The 20962-nt window shown below is 47.6% G+C and overlaps 2 protein-coding genes across 20 annotated transcripts in view; one reads left to right on the forward strand and one right to left on the reverse strand.

Moving 5' to 3' along the window:
• DCBLD2 (discoidin, CUB and LCCL domain containing 2) overlaps positions 1-5338 on the forward strand; it is an 80344-nt gene extending 75006 nt beyond the window's left edge. For all 3 annotated transcript variants that reach the window (XM_072811691.1, XM_072811689.1, XM_072811690.1), the window contains 2 exons: positions 950-1087; positions 1897-5338. In XM_072811691.1, coding sequence (XP_072667792.1) covers positions 950-1087; positions 1897-2366 — 608 coding nt within the window. In that variant the 3' untranslated portion in view covers positions 2367-5338. The remainder of the gene's footprint in view (positions 1-949; positions 1088-1896) is intronic.
• ST3GAL6 (ST3 beta-galactoside alpha-2,3-sialyltransferase 6) overlaps positions 1-20962 on the reverse strand; it is a 69381-nt gene that overhangs the window by 8472 nt on the left and 39947 nt on the right. For 9 of the 17 annotated variants that reach the window (XM_072811704.1, XM_072811693.1, XM_072811703.1 and 6 more), the window contains 5 exons: positions 15175-15270; positions 12334-12520; positions 12086-12223; positions 8588-8740; positions 1536-6950 (listed from right to left, as the gene is read on the reverse strand). In XM_072811704.1, coding sequence (XP_072667805.1) covers positions 6864-6950; positions 8588-8740; positions 12086-12223; positions 12334-12520; positions 15175-15270 — 661 coding nt within the window. In that variant the 3' untranslated portion in view covers positions 1536-6863. Of the gene's footprint in view, positions 1-395; positions 6951-8587; positions 8741-12085; positions 12224-12333; positions 12521-14703; positions 15054-15174; positions 15271-20962 lie in introns of those variants that run through there. The other 8 variants (XR_012024239.1, XR_012024238.1, XM_072811702.1 and 5 more) reach the window with 8 other exon arrangements.

Raw genomic sequence — 20962 nt, forward strand, 5'->3', positions numbered from 1 at the left:
ATGGACAAAGGACTTGAGTAGACTTTTCTCCAAAGAATATATACCAGTGGTCAATAAGCACATGAAAAGATGCTCAACATCACTAATCTCTAGGGAAATGAAAACTGTGAGATAACACCTCACACCCATGAGGTGCCTCCTCTCGAAACTGAAGACAGGAAGAGTTGGTGAGAATGTGGGGACATTAGAACCCTGTGTACTGTTGGTGGGAACATAAAGCGGTTCAGGTGCTGGGAAAACACAATGGCAGTTCCTGATAAAACGAACCGTATGATCCAGCAGTTCCACCCGACAGAATCGAAAGCAGGGTCTCAAAGAGCTACTTGGAAGTCTGTTTCCATAGCAGAGTTCTTCACAACAGTTAAAATGTGGAAGCAACCCAAGTGACCATCAGCTGACGAATGGAAAGGCAGGATGTTTTATTAGATACATACAATGGAATATTTAGCCTTAGAAAGGACAGATTTTCTGTAATAGGCTACAAGATGGATGAAGCTTGGGACATTACACCAAGTACAATAAGCCAGAAAAGACAAATACCGCATGGTTCCACGTGGGTGAGTACTTGTAGGAGTCAAAATCCTAAAGACCCAGAGTAGAACAGTGGTTGCCCTTGGTGGGGGGAATGAAGAACGAGGAGTTACTGTTCCACGGGCATCAGAGGTCTGCCTTTTAGTTTTACAAGGTTAAAAGTTACAGAGCTAGATGCTAGTGGTAGCTGCACAACAGTGTGAGCCCCTGACCTACGCTTAAAAATGGTTAAGATGGTAAATCTTATGTATTGTGTATTTTATCGCAATAAAAAAAAAAAAAAGATTGAACATAGAGGCGGGTTTAGACGTGTTACAGAAATGGCTTCAGTGCACCAGGGTTTCTCCTGTAAACAGTGTCATCCTGTCACACAGAGGTTTGTATTTAATGGTCTTTCTTGCTTACAATCACCGTGAAGGTTGGTGGAAAGGAATGAAGCAGTTTCTCCCTGCCAAATCGGTGGAACACGAAGAAACCCCCGTTCGCTACAGCAGCAGTGAAGTTAATCACTTGAGTCCAAGAGAAGTCACCACGATGCTGCAGACCGACTCTGCAGGTAACTGTGGCCTTGGCGCGGGAGAGGAAGACCCCGCTGCAGGTAGCTGCGAAGTGCTGTGGGACCTGCGGGGTCTTTTAGCTTTTCCATATGTAGGAGATGAACTATCGGCTTGAGGTAGAACTACTTTTTAAAAGGATGACCTTGAGAGAGTCCTTTCTGGTGCCTTAGATGGTCTCCAGAAAACATGAGCATGCACTTCTCGTTAAGATTTTATTTATTTACTTCAGAGCGAGAGAGAGCATGAGCAGGGAGCCTGACCGGAGGCTTGATCCCAGCACCCGGGTCAGGGATCGTGACCTGAGCAGAAGGCGGCTGCTTAACCAACTGAGCCACCCAGGCACCTCCTATGAGCGTCCGACTCTAAAAGCTCTGGGCAATTTTATCTGTTTACCTGGAGTTTTGAGTGTTGTTAACAGTAGGAAAGACGGAGCGAGCCACAACAGTATTTATCCTATTAGTTTAGCACACATTTATTTTAAACGTCGTTCTATTTGAAAATACTATTCTAATAATGGAATTTTTTTTCACCGGTGAAACACTATTTGTAAATCTGAAGAAAATATATCAGCATTTTAAGATTTCATGAATGAGGCTTTATGGCATATTAATTTCTTACGAGATAGAAGATCATGTTTTTAAGTTTTTACGTTGGTTCCGGTAGAGAAATCCATAGGTCTGTGTTGATAGGAATAAAAGCGCCATAGAGAGGTGTCCATTTTTGGTGTAAAGCTACGGCCGCCACCCCTAAATTGTATGATCCCTGTAGGACTGGGGTAACTTTTCTGTTGTTTCTGTGACGTCCACAGAGTATGCACAGCCACTGGTGGGAGGAATTGTTGGCACCCTTCATCAGAGGTCTACCTTTAAACCAGAAGAAGGAAAAGAAGCAAGTTATGCTGACTTAGATCCTTACAGCTCCCCGGTTCAAGAAGTTTATCATGCCTATGCCGAACCGCTGCCAATTACTGGGCCCGAGTACGCAACCCCCATCATCATGGATATGTCTGGGCACCCCGCAGCTTCCGTTGGTCTTCCCTCGACGTCCACTTTCAAGGCTCCAGGGAACCAACCCCCCCCAGTGGTGGGGGCATACAACACTCTGCTCTCCAGAACTGACAGCTGCTCCTCCGCCCGCGCCCAGTATGATACCCCAAAAGGCGGGAAGCCAGGTCCGAGTGCCCCGGACGAACTGGTGTACCAGGTGCCGCAGAGCACACAGGAGGTATCAGGGGCGGGGAGGGATGGTGAATGTGATGTCTTTAAAGAAATTCTCTGAAGGGGGTGCTGCTTTTTCTAGAGCATCGTTTTAAAGCACATGGCCTTTTTTGTGTTAGTGGTAGTAATATATAGAATGTATTACGTATCTGTCACAGACGTGGTGGGGAAATGTGATGACCGAGGTACAGGGAACTACTTACTAATCTTGCCATCTTGCTTTAAAAGTGTTACTGTGGCAGCTGCCGCTGCTTGCCTGTTAAATTTCCAACATCCTGTTTGTTACTACTGTAAAACACTATTTTTAATACAGAAAAAGCTCCCTACTATGCACTTCAAAGAAATTAAGAATCACTGAGAGTATTTATTACCAATGCTGCAGGTACGTTCATGAACTCCAGAGGTGGCTCTGTAAGCCAGACTGGCAATAACGCACGGTACTGTTCTTGAAATGTCTAATGGCTTGAAATTTTGCTTTGTGAAAGGTGGGTAGTGTCCTGAGTTCTCTTCTATTCCTCTATTTCTTATGGATTTTTTTCAAAAATTAGTGATAGTCATTGTTTTGATGGCAGTCGTACACTCACCTGTCTTAGGAAGCTCTCTGGGTGGAAACGGACTCGTAAGGGGCAGGGAGTCTCCACTTTCTGACACGCTGAAGAGCTTTAACACTTAATGGTGACTTGGATTCCTCCCTGCTCGTTCCATCTGGGGCCAGCCCCACTCTTGTGTCTATAAACTGTTGTGGGGTTTTTTTGTTTTTTTTTTTTTTTTTTGAGTGAGGCTTGCTTTCTCAGCCTCGTGACTCCTCTAATTTCAAAAAGCTCGAACAGCGGTTCTAGCCCTGCTCCCCCTTCGTTTGTTCCCAGGCGAGAGGCGTCTGCATGAACACTGTGAACAGGACCCCTTGCATTTACCACCGTGAGAAGCAGATTCCTTCCTCAAAAGTCCTAAAAATTACCTTAAAAAAAAGGATTCACCCTCTTTGAGATTTTCCTTTGAACTTGAATGTATTTTTGGTCAAAAAGCATTTTTAATTATCCACAGTGAGGTACTGAAAGCCAGCATGAATTCCTCAGTTGTGAGTGTGCTCACCTAGGGACCAGATGGATGTCCTAGTATCCTTGCCGGTGAATACTGAGGTCTTGTTCTTGATGCTTCCAGGCAACTTCCTCATCACCCATTTGCCCAGAACTAGCTTTAGATAAGTGACAAAGTCCTGTACAAGTGATCAGCCCATCGCATAAGAATCAAAATCTTAGGCAAGAAGAGCTGGCCCTAGGACTAAAACATATAATTTGACATCCCCTCTTCTGTAAATCTTAGGTAATTTCCTTTAGGTTCTAGCCATTACTTACAGCCTCTGCCCCCAGATTGTTTCCAGAATTTGCTAGATTTGCAAAAAGACAGTGTTCGTTTTGCTTGCCTCAGTGTATCTGTATCCTAAAGCACTGCTTTAAAAATAGAATTCTTTCTGCAGCCTCTCTGCCCTCCAGTACTGTGATTTTTTTTTTTTTTTTTTTTTTTTTGGTGTTACCTTGATTTGCCTTTGCTTTTCCAGACAAACTTTGAGGCATAATTTTATTCATTGAAAAAATATATTGTTTCAAGATATTTGAAACAAAAAGCACAGATGGTGAACTTTTATTAAGACACGAATGTGTGTAGCACAGGTATTAATGCAGGCATCCCCTTTCAGGTGGGAAGAGTAAACCAATTTATTTTTTTATTCATCCTCCATACATAATAAATAATTTCCCCAATCAAGGCCTGTTTGAGAAGCTTTAAGAGAAACCATTTCATTTTCCCAAAGATGCCTGTTCTTTTTAATTTTGTACACCTGATTTTTAAGAGGTCAATGTTTTCTTAAATGATGAACTACCAATGATTTTTATAAGTTTTTATTGCTTTTTATATTTTGCTTTCCAAATGAAGAGCTGAGCCTGATATAGTTCTGATTTTGTACTTTTAGTTCATTTGTTTTCATATTAGAGTTTTGTTTTTAACTACATATATCTGATGCAGCTTTGGAGACAATCAACTGAACATGTGAACGTAACTTTTTTTACCCCACCCCCGCCAAATTCCCTTAAATTTTTATTCTTTGCTTGAAACTGGTTTTTTGAATGAACTTTTTTCCTGTTAGCACAATTACAAAAATAGACAGTGGTACAGCAGGTGCGGCCCTTATAAGCTTTCCTAAAATCACACTGACTTTAACTGTGCTGGTTCCTAAGGTCATTTAATAGTAAAGATATTGTGAATGCTGAGTTATATTAAAAGCTGCAACACTAACTGGATCCTACTGTATGTGCAGGGTCTAGTCCAGTTATTTAAATTCATGTTTCACTATTTGCACTTTGCATTGAACAATGGGTTTATCAGCTGATGCAGTGGTTCATGTAGAGAATTTATACAGCACTTGAAATTACGGTGTCCTGCGTACTCTTGCCCGCCCCTGCCCCAGCAGAAAATACACTCCTCTAAACCTGAAAGTGGCCGTAAGTCCGGAGACAGTGAGAAAGCCTGAACTTCTTTGCCTTGGCTCCACACTGACACCTGGAGAGCAAAAGGGCTGAGAAACACCAGGTCAGATGACAAGAACTACGAGTGAGAGGCGAAAACTTTTTAAACCCTTTTAAAGAGAAATCAGTTAAGCTCTACCTTTAGAAAACTGCTTATTAGCTCTGCTTTTCTGTTCTGAACTTGAAGTCCCTAAACTGCAAAAGTCTAGTAAGAGTTGGATAGTTATGAAAATACTGTTGTTTTTTTTTTTTAGGTCAACTGGCACCGATTCTTATTTACTCCAATTTGTGACTAGGTTTTTTTTTTTTTTTTGGCACTGGGAAAGGTGAAAGCAAAACATATTGGAAATAAAAATGGCTTGAGTGTCAGTGATAGTCTCCCCGAATGTACTTTTCTTACCTCGGCATGTACTGTAGTCACTCGGTATTTGTATATGTTGCTAGAATGTAGATTGTATAAATAGTGAGATTTTAACGTGTTCATGTGTTTTTAATAAATTGTACATATGTATCGGGCTGAGAGTTTCTTCTGGCTTATGTGAAGCCACGCTGAGGTTTATAGCCTCAGCTCCCACTGTACAAAAATGCCGATTCCTCAAGTTGAGCATCCGCCAGATACCGTACAGCCATTATTTCAGTCCATAAACACTTGAAAATGCCACCTGGGGTTTTTCACTTTGCAGCCAGGACTGTCTTTGTACCCTGAATGAGTCCACCCATGGAATCCCAGCCGCCAGGCTGCAGCGTGCAGCTGTGTACGTGCGGGAACTTTCCACCTCCGTTACAGGGGAATCAGCTGAAGCCACGTAGACATGGGTTCAATCAACTACGAGGCTTCTCCCCCCTTATGCCGTGCTTCACGATTTATCCCAGTGGCTGCTCTCATATTTTGTCTCTGAGACTCAGAGGCAGGCTGGTTTTCAGGAACACCAGCAGTGTCTCTCCATGACGATTATCGCTCAGAGGATAACAAGTCCTTCAACTCTTACCTCTTCTGAGAGCTGTTCATTCCATCCCTCTTTGAGAAGAGAGACGGGCGCACGTTTGTTGGACAGGCTGGTTTTGACTTGTCTGCATCCAGCAGGACTCTTCTCTGATGCACCCTAGGTAGCCGGGTAAGCCTTCCCTTTGAAGATGGGATTTCACCGTGGACAAGTGAGATTTTTCACGAAAGGACCATTTAAATCCAAAAACAGCCTGAGGAGTCTGAAGGATTTACCGACTGTGCCGTATTCATCTTTCCTATTTCAAATAGTAAACTTCCAAATTTTAACATATTAAGGCAGGCAAAAGATGACGTTTAAGAACTGTCTCCTTGAGGTGGCCTAGCTCTGCTTCTTTGTATGAACTTTAAAATAATGCAGCCACCAGACTTTAGTAATTGCATTCCTAGGTTGTTTACTCATCCAGAATTTCACATGTAGCCTGTTTCCTCCACCTTAAAAACAAACACCTTTCATTTTATAATCTGGTTTACTTACAGGAAAAAAAGCTTAATGAAACCATTATGATCTTAGATTTCATAACCGTACCTACTGCTATGGTTGGGCCTGCTTTAAGATTCAAATCCGTTTCCTCGGGTTCAGTAAAAAGGAACTCGATACTTGCCTAAACCGGTTCCAGTTTGCACAATCACATGGCTATTCCCCACCAATTTACAGTAGCCGAATCCGCCACCAACTCTGTTCAGAGTTTGTGGTGGTCAAGCTAAAGCCCCTTACTTGGACGTCACATGCCCTCAGAAGTCAAAGATGAAGTAACTATTAAAAAAGATGTTTAAAAACACTTCAGAGAACTAAGGTTGTTTTAAAACCAACGCAATCAAAACTTCCCGGATATCTAAGCATATCTTCTTGGTTTTTATAAATTAAATATATTCACAGAAATTAAGCTGGTGGTTATGAATCACCAGGCAGCAACAGACTGACTATACACAATTTTTTGACAAGTGCATCCAACATATTTAAAAATAAACTAAAAATTGCAGTATAAAAATAAAACTAATACTCTTAGCATCATCTGCAGAGTCTGTAGGGTCAATCTTCAGTCAAGTTGATTACAAAGTTTTTTTCTAGAATGTCCTTCAAAAAGAGCTGTTCCGCTGTCACATTGTGATACGCATTCTAAAGAAGAAAAGTAAAATAAAATCACCATCTAGCCCAATCTCAAGATAGTAACAGCAATAGTGGGATATGCTATCTAAAAAGCGTCTGACTAAAAAAACTCAAGTGAACAAGTGTACAGGTCAACTTTTAACTTGTTACCTTTTTCCTTGTTCATTCCTTTGCTAGAGTTTTCCCTAAAGCCCACTGTTTCCACTTAAACTATCCCATAAAAGCACCCCCTCATATCATTCCCTAATCTCCCAAATCATGAAGTCAAACTAGAGACCAAAATTTTAAGTCAAAATGGGTTTGTCCTTTAAGCACCTGAAATGCATGTTTAAAAAATAATTCAGTTCTAGGGATCCCTGGGTGGCGCAGTGGTTTGGCGCCTGCCTTTGGCCCAGGGCACGATCCTGGAGACCCGGGATCGAATCCCACATCGGGCTCCCAGTGCATGGAGCCTGCTTCTCCCTCTGCCTGTGTCTCTGCCCCTCTCTCTCTCTCTCTCTCTCTCTCTCTCTGTGACTATCATAAATAAATAAAAATTAAAAAAAAAATTCAGTTCTAGGGACACCTGGGTGGTTCAGCAGTTAAGCATCTGCCTTAGGCTCAGGGTGTGATCCTGGAGTCCTGGGATCGAGTCCCACATCGGGCTCCCTGCACGGAGCCTGCTTCTCCCTCTCTCTGTGTCTCTCATGAATAAATAAAATCTTTTAAAATAATAGTAATAATTCAGTTCTATTGACGATATCCTCATTTTCCTTAGGAAGCTGTTTCAATGTTCTGTTATTTAGATCACTAGAAATCCCACAGGTGCTACAGGAAAAGATGAGGGCTGAAGAAAAATGATCCTGAAGTATGTCCCACGATGGGGTGGGAGACGAGGTAACCTATGGCCTAACCCGAATAATACCACTTCCTCGGCGTATGTAATGTGTGGGGATGATGACTTAAGGGGACTGATTACATATGATATGTCCACATACTGTACAGCAAACCATTCAGATTTCCCTATTAAAAATGTAAAGATAACATTTTAGTCCTATCACTTGTGATATGCCACTAACCTCAGCTGGACAACAACTTCCCATCCAGTTAAAAACTCTCAGAGATCCAATCACCACCATTGATGTTTTCATTCAAAAGAAACATGCTCTACTCTAAATGTTACCTTTCTGACTATGAATATTCCCTCATGGAGTTAAAATGTTACAGACTTCTTCAATATCTACTTTAAAAAAAAAAAACACCTTTGAAAAACACAGCAAAAAGCTACATCATCTTCCCAACTCCAAATTTACCTTCTCCTTTATGGTGTTTGCAGTGCACAATCCTCTTAGATAAGGGTCTCTGTTCCATGGCCATGCTTTTAAGTGAATTTGAGATATTATCAAGAGCAAGCTGCCTAGGTGTAGATTTAAATAGTGCAGAGATGATGGCAATTAATAACTATGTCCTTTTCCCAAGGGTCTGAGGCCCACAGATTGGAATTACTGTGCTAGTGATGACCCTAGATTTGAGTCCCAGTTTCAGCTCGTGGTAGTTCTCGGTAGAGTTAAGCAGCTCTCAGACTCTCAAAACCTACTTCCTCAGGGAAAACAGGGGCTTTCCGACTCTAAAGGTCAAAGATTTCACCCACGTGTGTCGTGTGTTACCTTATTCATCAAAGACATGGTCGCGTTCCCATAATAGTGTAAAGGGCTCTTGAGGTCAGAAAAATTGTATTTAAAACCAGCAAGGTGAACTTCGTGACATATGTGAAAGGCCAGCGTGATGGCAATAATTCCTGTTGTTGGGTGTTTGGGTTTCTGGGGAGGGAAATGAAAAAAAAGTGTTTTTAAAACTCAAACAAGATCCTTGTTTCCAAAGCATAGTTGGGTGACCTCATCATACAAAACCAGGACTTCTGAACACTTATTCAGATGAGAAATACCTAACTTCAACCCTCATCGTGTCTAAGGCCCAGGCCCCGGTTAATTTCCTACCCCTGAAGAGCATATAAATGTGACTGAAATCTTAGAAAATCTTTCTGATACACCTCAACTGCAGTATTAGCCCGGGGGACAACTATCCAAGGAAGAAACACTGAGGCTCGAGGAGACGGATGCTGCTGCTACCCCAACTTTATAAAACATGCGGAGCCAAGCTTCCTGTACAAAAAGCAGCCTGAATTTTGAACCCGTACATGAAACGTAAGGTTAGTTCGCTAATGGATGGAATCACGGTAAAAGGCTTCATTCACATAAGCCTTAAAATAGATCGCTTTTATAATAATTTACTTCAATAACAAATAGTAAGATTCTAACTTCCATAGAAAATAAAAATTCCAGATGTAAACATGATAAAGTCAGTGGAGACTGGACCCTTATCAACTGAAAAGCCAAAAGGAGGAAAAAAAAAAAACCCACACAAGCACCCCCATGAGAAGGCAGTAACAGATGTTTGACAGGCAGTTTTTAATTCTTACCAGGCTGGCCTTCTAGGGCAAAAACAAAACACATCTTAAACTCTTTAACACAGCAGTCTAAGGAGACTTCCTTTCCATTAAAGGTGTGACTTAGAGTCCATGGAAAGAACACAATGATTTTGAGAAAGAGAGAAAAAAAAAAAAAAAAAACAAAAAACCCCAAGAAGCACCATAATATCAAACTCCAGGAGGCAAGCTCATCTGAAAACTGCCTTTTGCAGAAGCTTTTCTTTACCCCATGCCCTACTGTGAACACCGTAAGGCTTCACCATCTGCTAGAAAAGGAAATTAGTGGTTGGGGTTAAAAACCTGGGAGTCCTCCAACCTCCCTCATCCCATCGCTTTTTCCCTCTTCTGTCCTTCTGTCCTCCACTTCCTTTCTTCGTACCTTAGAGTACTTCATTCATCATCATAATCACTCCCTTACAGAGACCTTCCATTTTGTGCACCTCTCACCCACAGAAATAGATTATCCCCTGACGGAATCTTAACCCTGGCTCAGTCTACACCCGAGCAGAACAACGAGCTAAGAGAAGACCACATGTGCCTGGGTACACCTGACACGCATGGCCAAAGTCTCGAGTGGCTGTCAGTATTCCCCTAGTAAGTTTCCATTCCTACCCTCCAACATGACCACTTTATACCTTTATCAGCTTCCTTCCTCCTTTGAACAATTTAATCCTCATTTCACTAACAGAAAATCTATACCGTCTTCCCAACTCCCAACTACCTTCATCTTTACCTGTATTTTCAGCGCTCACTCCTCTTATGTGCTGGCGATGTCCCTGCTACCTGTGGCCAGCCTCTGCACTCGCGCTTTCTTCTTTCATCCCATCTCTTCTCTCCCAAGTCTGCTTCTACAGTCACCCACTTGCTCTCCTCCATTTCCTCTGCTGAATCCTTCTCTTCAGCATATAAACATGGCACCCATCTTTTAAAAACCACCACAAGAGCAACCTTCCTTGATCCTGTGTCTTTCAACCATTTCTCTGCTCCCTTTTCTAACAAAAGGCCATTGAAGAACTGCCTCCACTTGCTCATGCCCTGTGTTCTCTTTAACCTAGTTTAAGCAGGCTTTCTTTTTTATTCTTGTCCACATCATCAGGATGACTTCACGTTTCCAGAACCAGGGTTTGTTCTTTGTGCTCAACCTCTGGACAGCATCCCACATAACTGACCTCTCTGAAACACTGCTGTGTCCTCAACTTGGCTTTTGGGATGCCACGTTCTACTGGAACTTTAATCTAGTTATAACTAGTTTTAGCATCGTCTCTAAGATCAGGATCTTCCTATGCTTTTGGAGATACTACCTAAAATAAAAAACAAAGGGGGTATCTGATCTTACCTGGCAGGAAATAAGAGTGAAAAAAGGCATAAAACATACATTCAGAAGCTGTCGTTTCCCCTCAAAATTACTAAGAAAGTACTTAAGTTGACCTTTCCTCTCAAAATTACTATGAAATAAGGCTTACATTTAAAACATTTATGCTTTTTGACTTGGGAATTCCACTTCCAAGGAGTCTTAGAAATCACACAAGTGGGCTGAAAAGCCTTATAATCCTGTGTATTTCTACATAATTTATAGAGGGGAAAAAATGGATTCAAGCAGAAATATCTATAAATAGGGGAATAGTTAAATGGAGGGGGGAATGGCAGAAAATATCCACGGTAGAAGTGCAATTATACTGAAGGAAAAATAGGTGTTTGTAAATGCATAGATGATAGTCTGGAAGGATATAAAAGGCAAAAAAAAAAAAAAATACTTGTGGGATAATGAGTTACAGAGGGAAGAGAAGGATGATTTTCTTTATATGTATATAAAATCAAATCTATATTAAACAATATATGTTTTTATATATATACACACACATATTCCCTTGAACTTATTTCATAATAAGCATTAGAATCTAATAGTTCTAAAGTTTAGAATCATATTAAAAATTAAATCATATTAAAAAAAAGATACCTGATGTGTGTTTATCTCTTTGGATTTTCCCTGATGACAAAAAGGGGACACCTCATGTCAAGTGAGCTATTATGTCAGTTTCTCAGGCCTCAAGTGAGAAACCTGTCTGGGCCGCCACTGGAGGGGCCCCTGGAGGGGCCCAGTGGGCCTCGTCTTCTGGGGCATGGAAACCAAAGGGCTCCAGGAGTCCAAGTCAGGGAGACTGCTTTTAATTAAAGAATCTGGAGTTTCAACAACGTTTCCTCAGACTTCAGTGCCAGTGTCTCCTCTGACCACAGAAGTATGGCTACCTTGTCCTTCGTCCCCTTGGCTGAGATATTTTTATCCGAGATAGTTCTCTCGAGCCTGAAAAGCCTTGCGCTTGTCCTGAGCCGTCCTGCTACCCCAGCACAGCCTGCCCGGCAGCTCCCTCCCACTGAAGACACTGAAGACAGGTTCTGAGAAAGGAGGCGCTGGGCCACACAGAGAGAGACCCCAGAAGGCTCTGAGGCCAGGAAAAAAAAAAACATAAAACAAAAAAACCCCACTCCACCTAAGACTCTTTCCTTGCGATCTGAAAAACAAAAATAATATCCCAGCTGCCTAATTCACTGCCCCAGATGTGGCCTTCAGAAGCCACCCCGAGTCCTGTAGCTCATCCTTTCTGAGAACCCTAGGAACTCTCCACCCCACCCCTAGCCAGATCTTCAGTTTGAAACTGTGCAAAGAAAAATAACGTACCTGGTTTTTGGGAAACACTTTTGGGAAGTGAAGCAGTTCATAAGCTGCCATTCTGATAATGAAAGGATCTAATATTCTGATTTGATAAGGTTTGTAGATCAAGTTTAAAGCTGGTTTCTTCCAAAAACCATTAGTGTTCTGAAATAGAACAACACAAAATAGAACATTGTGGTTGTCCTTTTGGTTTTTTTAAGTGAAAAAAAAAAAAATGAAGGTAATCGGAAGGCAGATGGATGTTGCCAACTTACTATTTTGCCACCCGTCAACACTTCCCACAGCCACTTTAAGTCAAGCGGCTTAAAAGCAGTGAGAATCGCTGTAGTATTAGGATCATTGTGATTGGGATCTGAAAAAACAGATTCTGGATAAAAAAGTCGGAAGGTTGTCCTTCTCCCAACTTCCTCTTCATGTCCTAAAACAGGACCATTATTCATTCTGTGGGTAGTAAAACACAAAATATGTAGACCAAGTGCGTGAGCCAATTCCATCCGTTTCAGAGCTTTCAGAACAAACAGCAGCAGCCAGTGGTCCCAGTGCTTAAAGCTACAAGGCAACTGTTGTTTGTTTTTGTTTTTTTAAATACACAACAGCCAAGGAAATAATTCCCTTTCACAAAACGGCTGCTTTTTCAAAATTAATTGTGGGGCCACTGGTAATTCAGCCCTACACCCAGGAAAACCAAAGTCTGCGTAAAACAAAATGGGAACCTAGAGCCACAGCATGCTAGGGTTAGAAGAGACCTAGGAGGGCCTGCAGCCAGAACCCCCTGCATCGGGGCCCTGCAGTCCAGAGACAAAGCGCCTCGCCCAGGGTTACACAGGGTGTGGCACACGGAGGGACAGGCAAGGGCTCTGAAGGTGATCTGAAGAGCCACCAAAATTGCAGAGCTCTGGAATCCATCTGAACCTGCCTCATTACACCCAAGCAGATGCGACTGGCACAGCGAGACCCGCTGCTGGGTTTGCGGCCGCGGTGCCACGTGCATCGGCCGAGGGGGCACAGGCTTGGTTTCCCCAACACCGGCCCCTGGGGGAGCGGTACGGTTTCCCCCTTTGCCCCCGGCTCCGTGTAACACAAGACGGTCCCAGTAACACTTGACACGACTTCCGTGAATCCGTGAAGGCTGTGCCCGGGGCACTCCCCCGCCAGGGGCTGCTGCCTGCTGCGGCCCGAGGAGCAGGTGTCTAGACCCCGGGGGGGGGGGGGGGGACCCTCTCGAGGGTCTCACAATGGGCAGTGATCCGGGGAGCGTGGGGCCTCCCCCTGCGGAAGCCCCTGCACAGCCCCCCCCCCCCCCACGCACCGCCCCACACAGCCCAGGATGACCTTACTGCGACCTTTCGGGGAGGAAAGGGAGAAGTGGCCTCGGCTCCCCACTCCCCCCGCGGACTCCCCTGGCCGCCCTCCAACCCCAGGTCTCCGTCCGCTGCAGGGGCCCAGCCGGCCTGGCGCCCCAGCCCCTCGCTCTACCCCGGCCCGGCCCACGGCAGGCTCCGGCACCCCGACCTTCGCAAGAGGAGCAACCAGGAAAAGCCTCCTTCCAGTGCATACCATCTCCCCTACAGCCCCTTCCTCGACCCCACACAGAACTTCTCAAGACCCTCGCCTCCCCTGGCCTCCCCCTCTGTCCCCGTCCTTCTCCTGCAGACCGCGCTGCCCGGGGCGCCCCCCGATCCTGCCTCCAGCTCTGCTTCTGGGGAGCGTGAGCGGGCTTCGGGGGGCCAGGCCCACGGCCAACTCCGCGTCCTCCTCTGGCAGGACCTCCGGCCAGCGCTGCGCACAGCTGACGACCCTTCTCTCCTCTGAAACCCTCCCGACCTCACTGGTGGATCCTCTTCCATCTCTCACTCCTCCCCGCCCCCCCTTTTTTACTCTACCTCCAAGCATAGAGTATGTCAAGACTCAGTCCTGGGCCCTCTTCTCTTTCTTGGAAGTCTTGCCCAGACGGTGGTTTAAATTCCGCTAACAGGCTGCCTTGAACCTCCATCAAGCCTTGAACCTGTTCCCCACCTGCCGACCTGCCCCATCACCACAAATCTAGAAGCATCTTAAGCCGAACATGTTCACACAGAAATCTTGACTCTCCTCAAACATGTCCCTACCCTAGGCTTCTCCCAACTCAGTAAATGGTGCCTCGAGACCCTACCCAGTCAGTCTCTGAGGCCGAAAACCCAAAGGGGGGCATCTGTTCCTTTATCCCCACCTCCAGGAGTGACAAGTCCTGGTAACTCCACCTCTAAGACACGTCTCCATCTATCCACTTACCTCTCTGTCGCGACAATCCTCTTCCAAGCCACCACCACCTGCCTGAATACAGCCACCCCACCCAAGGATAGAATCTTCGTTTCTATCCTTGTTCCTCATACCCCACTGTCCATGCTACAGCCAATGTATTTTAAGAACAGAACCAGATCAATTTGCTCTCTTGCTTAAAAATCTTCAGGTTTCCTGTTGTACTTAAAATAAAATCCAAGTTGTAACCTCAGTTTATAGAGTCCCACACAGCCTGCTCCTTCCCGGACTCTTCAGCTTCTGATCCTGCCGCCCTCCCTCCTCACTGGTTTGCTTGCTCCTTCTCTCAAACCCAGGATCGTATCCTCCCCAGGACCTGCACTAACCATTCCCGCTGCCCGGACTGCTCTTCCCTAGTCTTCACGTGGCTGGTATAGACGATCACTCAGGTCCAGGTGGAGGTCTCCTCCTCCAAGTGGTCATCCATTCTAAGGTAGCTATTCCGTCGTCTATCCCAGTATTGTCTGCACGGCCTTTATTTTTCGATTTCCTTATTTAATTTCTGTGTTCTCCCCCCTTCATGAGAATGTAAGCTCCACAGGGAATAAGAACATTATTATTTCTGCTCTACCCCCTGTGACTAGAATTGTGCCTGGAATAGTAAGGAGACCTCATAAATATTTGCTAAGGAGATGATGTGACAATCTAGGCCTACCCTAGCCAACCACTGAGACCCCGCTTGTGTAATGGACTTAAATAGATCTAAGCATCTTCCTTTTAAAATGACAGTCCTACTAAAATAGAAAACCATACTCTTTAGCAACAATTCCAGATTAGCAAATAGGAACTATGTTTACCTTATTATGACATCATAGGAGTCAATTTTTTCTCCTAATGTCTTATTCTTCAGAACTCCTCCATTACCAACCACCACGCACTTTTTACACGGCACACTGTTGGGCAAACAGACAAGCGAGAGGTTGAGACATCTTTCACATAACTGGGCGATTCCAAGAATTCGTTCAGACTTTCCGGAACCCGACGCCAAATTTCACTTGTTGCATAGGTAGAAAAAGAACCAATTGTGACTTAAATGTCTAGGGATATATTAGAAAGATGCAAGATTCAAGAAATAACACTCCACAGGAAGCACATGATCGTTAGCAACTGACAGTTGCTTTTAAGTCCATACACAGTCCCTCACGTGACTCTCCTAACCACCTGCTGAGACAGCCACGCTCGATATTTCCATTTTACAAAGGAAAAAGGCATTCAGAGAGGTGCTGGCGAACACTTCAAAGTCGTACTCCCAAGAGGCAGAATCAGAATTTGCATCCAGACCCCAGGATGACAAAATCACCACCTGGCCTGTGGTCCTGCGTGTTAATATTGATAGTGTGTTCACGTCACACCCCTGTACATTTTTCACCGGCACTGCCCACTCTGAGCATCCTGAGATTCCAGCTCTGGGTCACGGCCGCATCTTGTCAGTGTGCGGACAGTTTGGAATCCGGTGGGGAAGGTGTAGCCTCCCCGGCCCTGCCCGTGAGCCCTTCAGTTCCCCAAACACGTACTGCTCCTTGGAGCTTAACCAACGAAAACTAAAAGTTCACTCGGTGTTCCTGGCAGCTTTCAGGTAGATGACGAAGCGGGACCTCCTGCTGCTGGCGGGGATCAGCCCAGGGCCCCGCACTGTGTACCATCAGCTCTCGGCAGACCCGGCCTGGCCCGTCACCGCCTCCCGGCCAGGCCTGGAGAAAGGACAACACAGATCATGCCCCGAGGCTACAGAGGGGAAGCCTGTTGAGACTGGCTTTCCAAAGCCTTCATGACATGAAAGTGTAAAGAAAAAAAAAAAAAAAAAAAAAAACACTGCTTCTAGAAATCATGAAATAAAGCAGACCAGAACTCTAGACTATAAGGCTCTTCGGAAATTAAGGAGTAGCAGAATCACAAGTACTGTAGCATCTGTCAACTTAGGGGGGCTCCTGGGCGGCTCAGCTGGAGGACCATGTGGCTCCCGACTTCGGGGTCGGGAGTTCAAGCCCCACATTGGGTGTAGAGATTACTTAAATAAACTTGAATGAATAAGTAATCCCAGAGAATACAGGAGTAACTAAAAAGAGCCGAGCGCCGGCCCTGTCGGGTTAAGAGGGGACAACGTCCACGTTGCACACAGATGCGTAAGTTGACTTTCCTCACTGGGATCTGTTTAGCGCACCTATTTGGGAAGCTTTGAAGTGCTGGAAAATGCTCTTCTACGCATTTTGATTTGGGTCTCTTAGGTCCCCAACCGAAGAGTCACGTCCGACTCGGTCTACTTTGTCATACAAAGGAGAAGATCCAGAGCAGGACAGGCGTCAGAGACTGGGTTAGGGCGACCTTGTCCGGGCACTCCTGGAGGACGCACCCCCAAAAACTCCCACCGTGGGCAGCCCACAACGTGCTCTAGAATTCCAGGAAGGCAAGGTTACCCCTGCTGCTCTGCTGGCGACCAGGGACCCGGAGGGGAGGGGAACGCTGGCAAACAGCCCAAACCCTTTCCTTTGGGGGGTTGGGGGGGGACCCTCCTCCTCCTCACCGGACTCTCCCCGCATGTTCTGTAACAAGGGCAAGTCTCACCCACAGCTGGTCTGACTCTTGCTTCCAGAACCTTGGGGCTCATTTTAATGCACATCAGAGGCTGGGCCTCCTGAGGCTGGCGCCACCTCCCCTGCGCCCCGAGCGAGGCTGGGCACCTCGGGCACCTCGGGCACCGGAGGGAGGATGGAACAGCGGCTCCGACCGCGCACGGGGCTGCGGGAGAAGAGCCCGAACCCGGGCACCGACCGGGCCTCCCCGTAGGCTGCGGCGCCCCCTCCCCGCGCCCTCCCCGGAGCCTCAGCAGAGGCCCGACCCGCCCTCCTGTGTGGAGGGGACCCGGGGGGGGCCGGGAGAGGGGGGGACTCGGGAGCGGGGGGGAGGCGGGGGGCCTGGAGGAGGAGGAGGGGGGGGCCTGGAGGAGGAGGAGGGGGGGGCCGGGAGGGACCCGCGGCTGCGCCCCGCTCCAGGGGCTCCCCGCGGCGGGACAGGCGGGGGAGCAGCGGCGCCCCTCGGTCATCCGACGGGTCACGCCCGGGGCCCTGGCCTCCCGCCTTCCTCTGGCCGCCCCGGCAGCCCCATCACCCCAAGGCGGGGGCCCGCGGTCCTCAAGGCGCTTCGCGGCGCCCCCTCCCCGTGCTCCCCGACACTTCCCGGTTTGCCCCCCGGCCGCGGCGGGAGGCGGGAGGCCGGAGGCCCCGGGTCAAGGTCAAGGCAAGGTCGCGGCAAGGTCGCGGAGTCCCCACCGGCCCCGGGGCTGCCCCGCGGGGGGTGTTGAGGGGCTGCGGGTCCCCGCCGCTCCCGGAGGGGGGGGGGGGCAGGGTCCCAGCTCGGAGCCTCCTGGGGAGGCGGCCGTCCCCGCACGTCCCCCGCGACGCCCGGAGGGAGCCCCGCTGTGCGCCCCGCCCGTGGTCAAGGCCCTGGGGCGCCCCGCGGGCTGCACCTGCGACAGTGGGGCGGGGGGGGGGGGGGGGGGGGGGGCAGGACCCTGGCGGCTGCGGCTGCAGCGGGGCTCCCCGGGCGGGCTCCCGGCGGGCCGTGGAGGGGGCGGGACGCGGGGGCCGAGGCCCGAGCTGCAGGGGGGCCCCCCGGGGGCTGGAGAGCTGCCCCCCCGACCCCTCCCTCCCGCAAGCTCCTCCCGCGTCCTCAAGGGTGGGCGAGGCGCGGGCCGGGCTTCGGGGGTCGCGATGCCCCAGCAGCGGAGGCCCAGACGGGGCCGCGGAAGGGACCTGCGAGCTGCCCGGGGCCGCCTCGGGGGCATCGCGGGGCCCGGACCGCAGGTCCCCAGGTTCCCCGCTGCGCCGCGAGGGCCCGCCCGGGGTCCCGAGGTCACGAGGTCCCCTGCCTCAGCCACCAGCAACACCACCCCCCCCTCCCCCCCCCCCGCCCCGCACACACCGAGGGGCCCGCGCCAGGTCATGGAGCAGGCCGTGGTCTCCCCAAGAGCCGGGCATCCCCGTGGGCGCCCCCCGCCTGCCGACTCCCTCACCCCCCACCCCCCGTTCCTCGACCTTCCCCTTCCCGGCCAGGTCACGTCCCTCCTCTGAGGCCACAGTCCCGGCCTCACACCCAGTCTGCGCTTTTCCATAAAAGGAGGAACACGGGGGGAAAAAAAACAAAAACAAAACAAAAACAAAAACACCATGAAAAGGTTGCTCTAATTGGTTTTAAAAACGGTTTGTCGGGGTGCCTGGGGGGCTCGGTGGTTGAGCGTCTCCCTTAGGCCCAGGGCGCGACCCTGGAGACCCGGGATCCCCCCTCGGGCTCCCCACATGGAGCCTGCTTCTCCCTCTGCCTGGGTCTCTGCCTGTCTCACGAATAAATAAATCTTTTAAGTAAAAAAAGGATGTTCAATTGTGGGGTCTTTCTGGTCTTTTCTCTGCTTGTTAAATTGTGGAGGGAGGTGCTGAGAACAGGAGAAGTTAACCTCTCTGGGCCTCACTTCTCTCCCCTTTAGAGGGCTGGGCTGGACTAGGCCTCCATGGGCTGCAGGATTCACCACTTTAGAGTCTGGATCTCAGGCCAAGGAACGGCCAGGGGAGGGGAGTTTGGGTCCTCGGGACTCTTCACAGGACAGCACGGTGCCCCCCTGTTCACCCGCCCCAACCTGCTGGGCCTTGCTCAGAAGAGAAGCTCAACGATACACGGGGAAAAGCCCAAGACTTATATTCCCTGTTAAAAAGAGGAATAAAAATGGGTGATGCACATTTCCCATTGCATGGTGTCCCTGGTTCACAGAGAATCCCGGTTACAAAATTAGGGCAAAAGGCAATTTTCTGCAATGCAAATATTTTCCTAACAGTTATGATTGCACATAAGGAGGCAAATGACTAATTACTAAGTGACCAAAAACTTAGAAAAAGAACAGGGGAGTCTGGTTTTTTGTTTTGTGTTTTGGTGGCCAGGGGGAGGGGGGGCAGTGGTTAGCAAAGGGAGGAGGCCGAGCAAAGAGCAAGCATGGGGCCGTGTAGCTCCAGGGGTCTTTCAGTGCCACGGCCGAACACACACACTCCTCTTCCCTTCCTCCCTTATTTCTCGCCCAAGTTCTTGATGGAAGTAGCTTTGGGGAAAGGTTCTCTCTGCCTCAGAGTTACATTAGTAACGTTACCGGCCAATATGGCAAATATGAGAAGTCCTTCATAGGAAATGTCACTTCATGGGCACAGGGTGAGCAGGGTGGGGAAGCACCTGGGTGGCTCAGTTAAGCAGCTGACTCCTGATTTGGCTCAGGTCATTATCTCAGGGTCGTGGGATGGAACCCCACGACAGGCTCCTCAGTCAGCTTGAGGTGTGCTTGAGCTTCTCTCTCCCTCTGCCCCTCCCCCTACTTACACACTTGTGAGTAAAATATCTTTTAAGAAAGGTGTCGCTTCATAAAAAAAATAAAATTTTAAAATTTTAAAAAAAGAAATGCCACTTCAAAATGATCTACAAAAGCTTCCACAGACAACCAATTCTTCAAGAGACAAACCACGGCTGGCTTGGTGTAGGGTTACATAACTGACTTCAGAATCCTAAATATTAAAAAAAAAAAAAAAAAAAAAAAAAAAAAAATCCTAAATATTTACCAGGCACAGAGAGACAGGTGGAGACCAGTGGCCCCTCAATAATCCTGTTTCCTTTGTCCCTCAAATAGGACTTTTTAAAATGTGGGCCACAGCCACTTTATTAATTTTTTTTTTTAGGCTTCATTCCTTGTCCAACTTCCAGCCACGTGTGGCCTGTGACTGTAGCCCTAACCAATGGGATGCAATCGGTGGCTGCTAGCAAATGTTAAACCATCAGTTTGCTCTGGGAGAAAAAAAAAAAAAAAAAGGATAGGAGAAGCCTGGTTTGTAGTCTTGCCAATTTCTCCAGGGTATAAATATTCCCCAAATGGCTCATTTCACCTTCCTACTTTGATGACACTGAACATGGAACTGGAAAGAACTACAGCTCTCACGCTGGTGTCAACTGGCTCCAGCAGCTGAGGACCCTGGATGTCATCCAGTATTGTCTGTGACTTCTGGGCAATGTCCTTAGGCAGGAGGCAAATCCTAACTGACAGAGGCAGGGCCTTGCCCTTGACTCCTCCCTCCTGGCCAGAATGCAGATGTGACTGCTGCAAGTCCAGCCATCACACCGCATACTGAGGAAGAAGCTGTGTATGTAGGAACAACAGACTCACGGTAGAACAGCCTAGGTCCCGGGGCACCCTGGGGGGCTCAGCGCATGATCCCGGGGTCCTGGGATCAAGTCTTGCATCGGGCTCCTTACATGGAGCCTGCTTCTCCCTCTGCCTGTGTCTCTGCCTCTCTGTCTCTCATGAATAAATAAAATCTTTTAAAAATTAAAAAAAAAAAAAAAAAAAAAAAAAAAAAAAAAAAAGAACAGTCCAGGTTCCTGCTAATCATAGCTAAGAACATGGCCCCGGGGCGGGGGGGGGCGGGGGGGAGGGAGTGTTGCAGGTCAGTAGTAAAAATGACAAAGCGTGACCTAATGCATGTATGCCAAAGGTCTGCACAAAAACAATATCCTACCCATTAGAGTTTTATGAACTTTAGGTTAGAAAAGAACATACGTGGT

The sequence above is a fragment of the Canis lupus genome, chromosome 35, assembly GCF_048164855.1.
Source record: "Canis lupus baileyi chromosome 35, mCanLup2.hap1, whole genome shotgun sequence".
In the NCBI taxonomy this organism is placed as follows: Eukaryota; Metazoa; Chordata; class Mammalia; order Carnivora; family Canidae; genus Canis; species Canis lupus.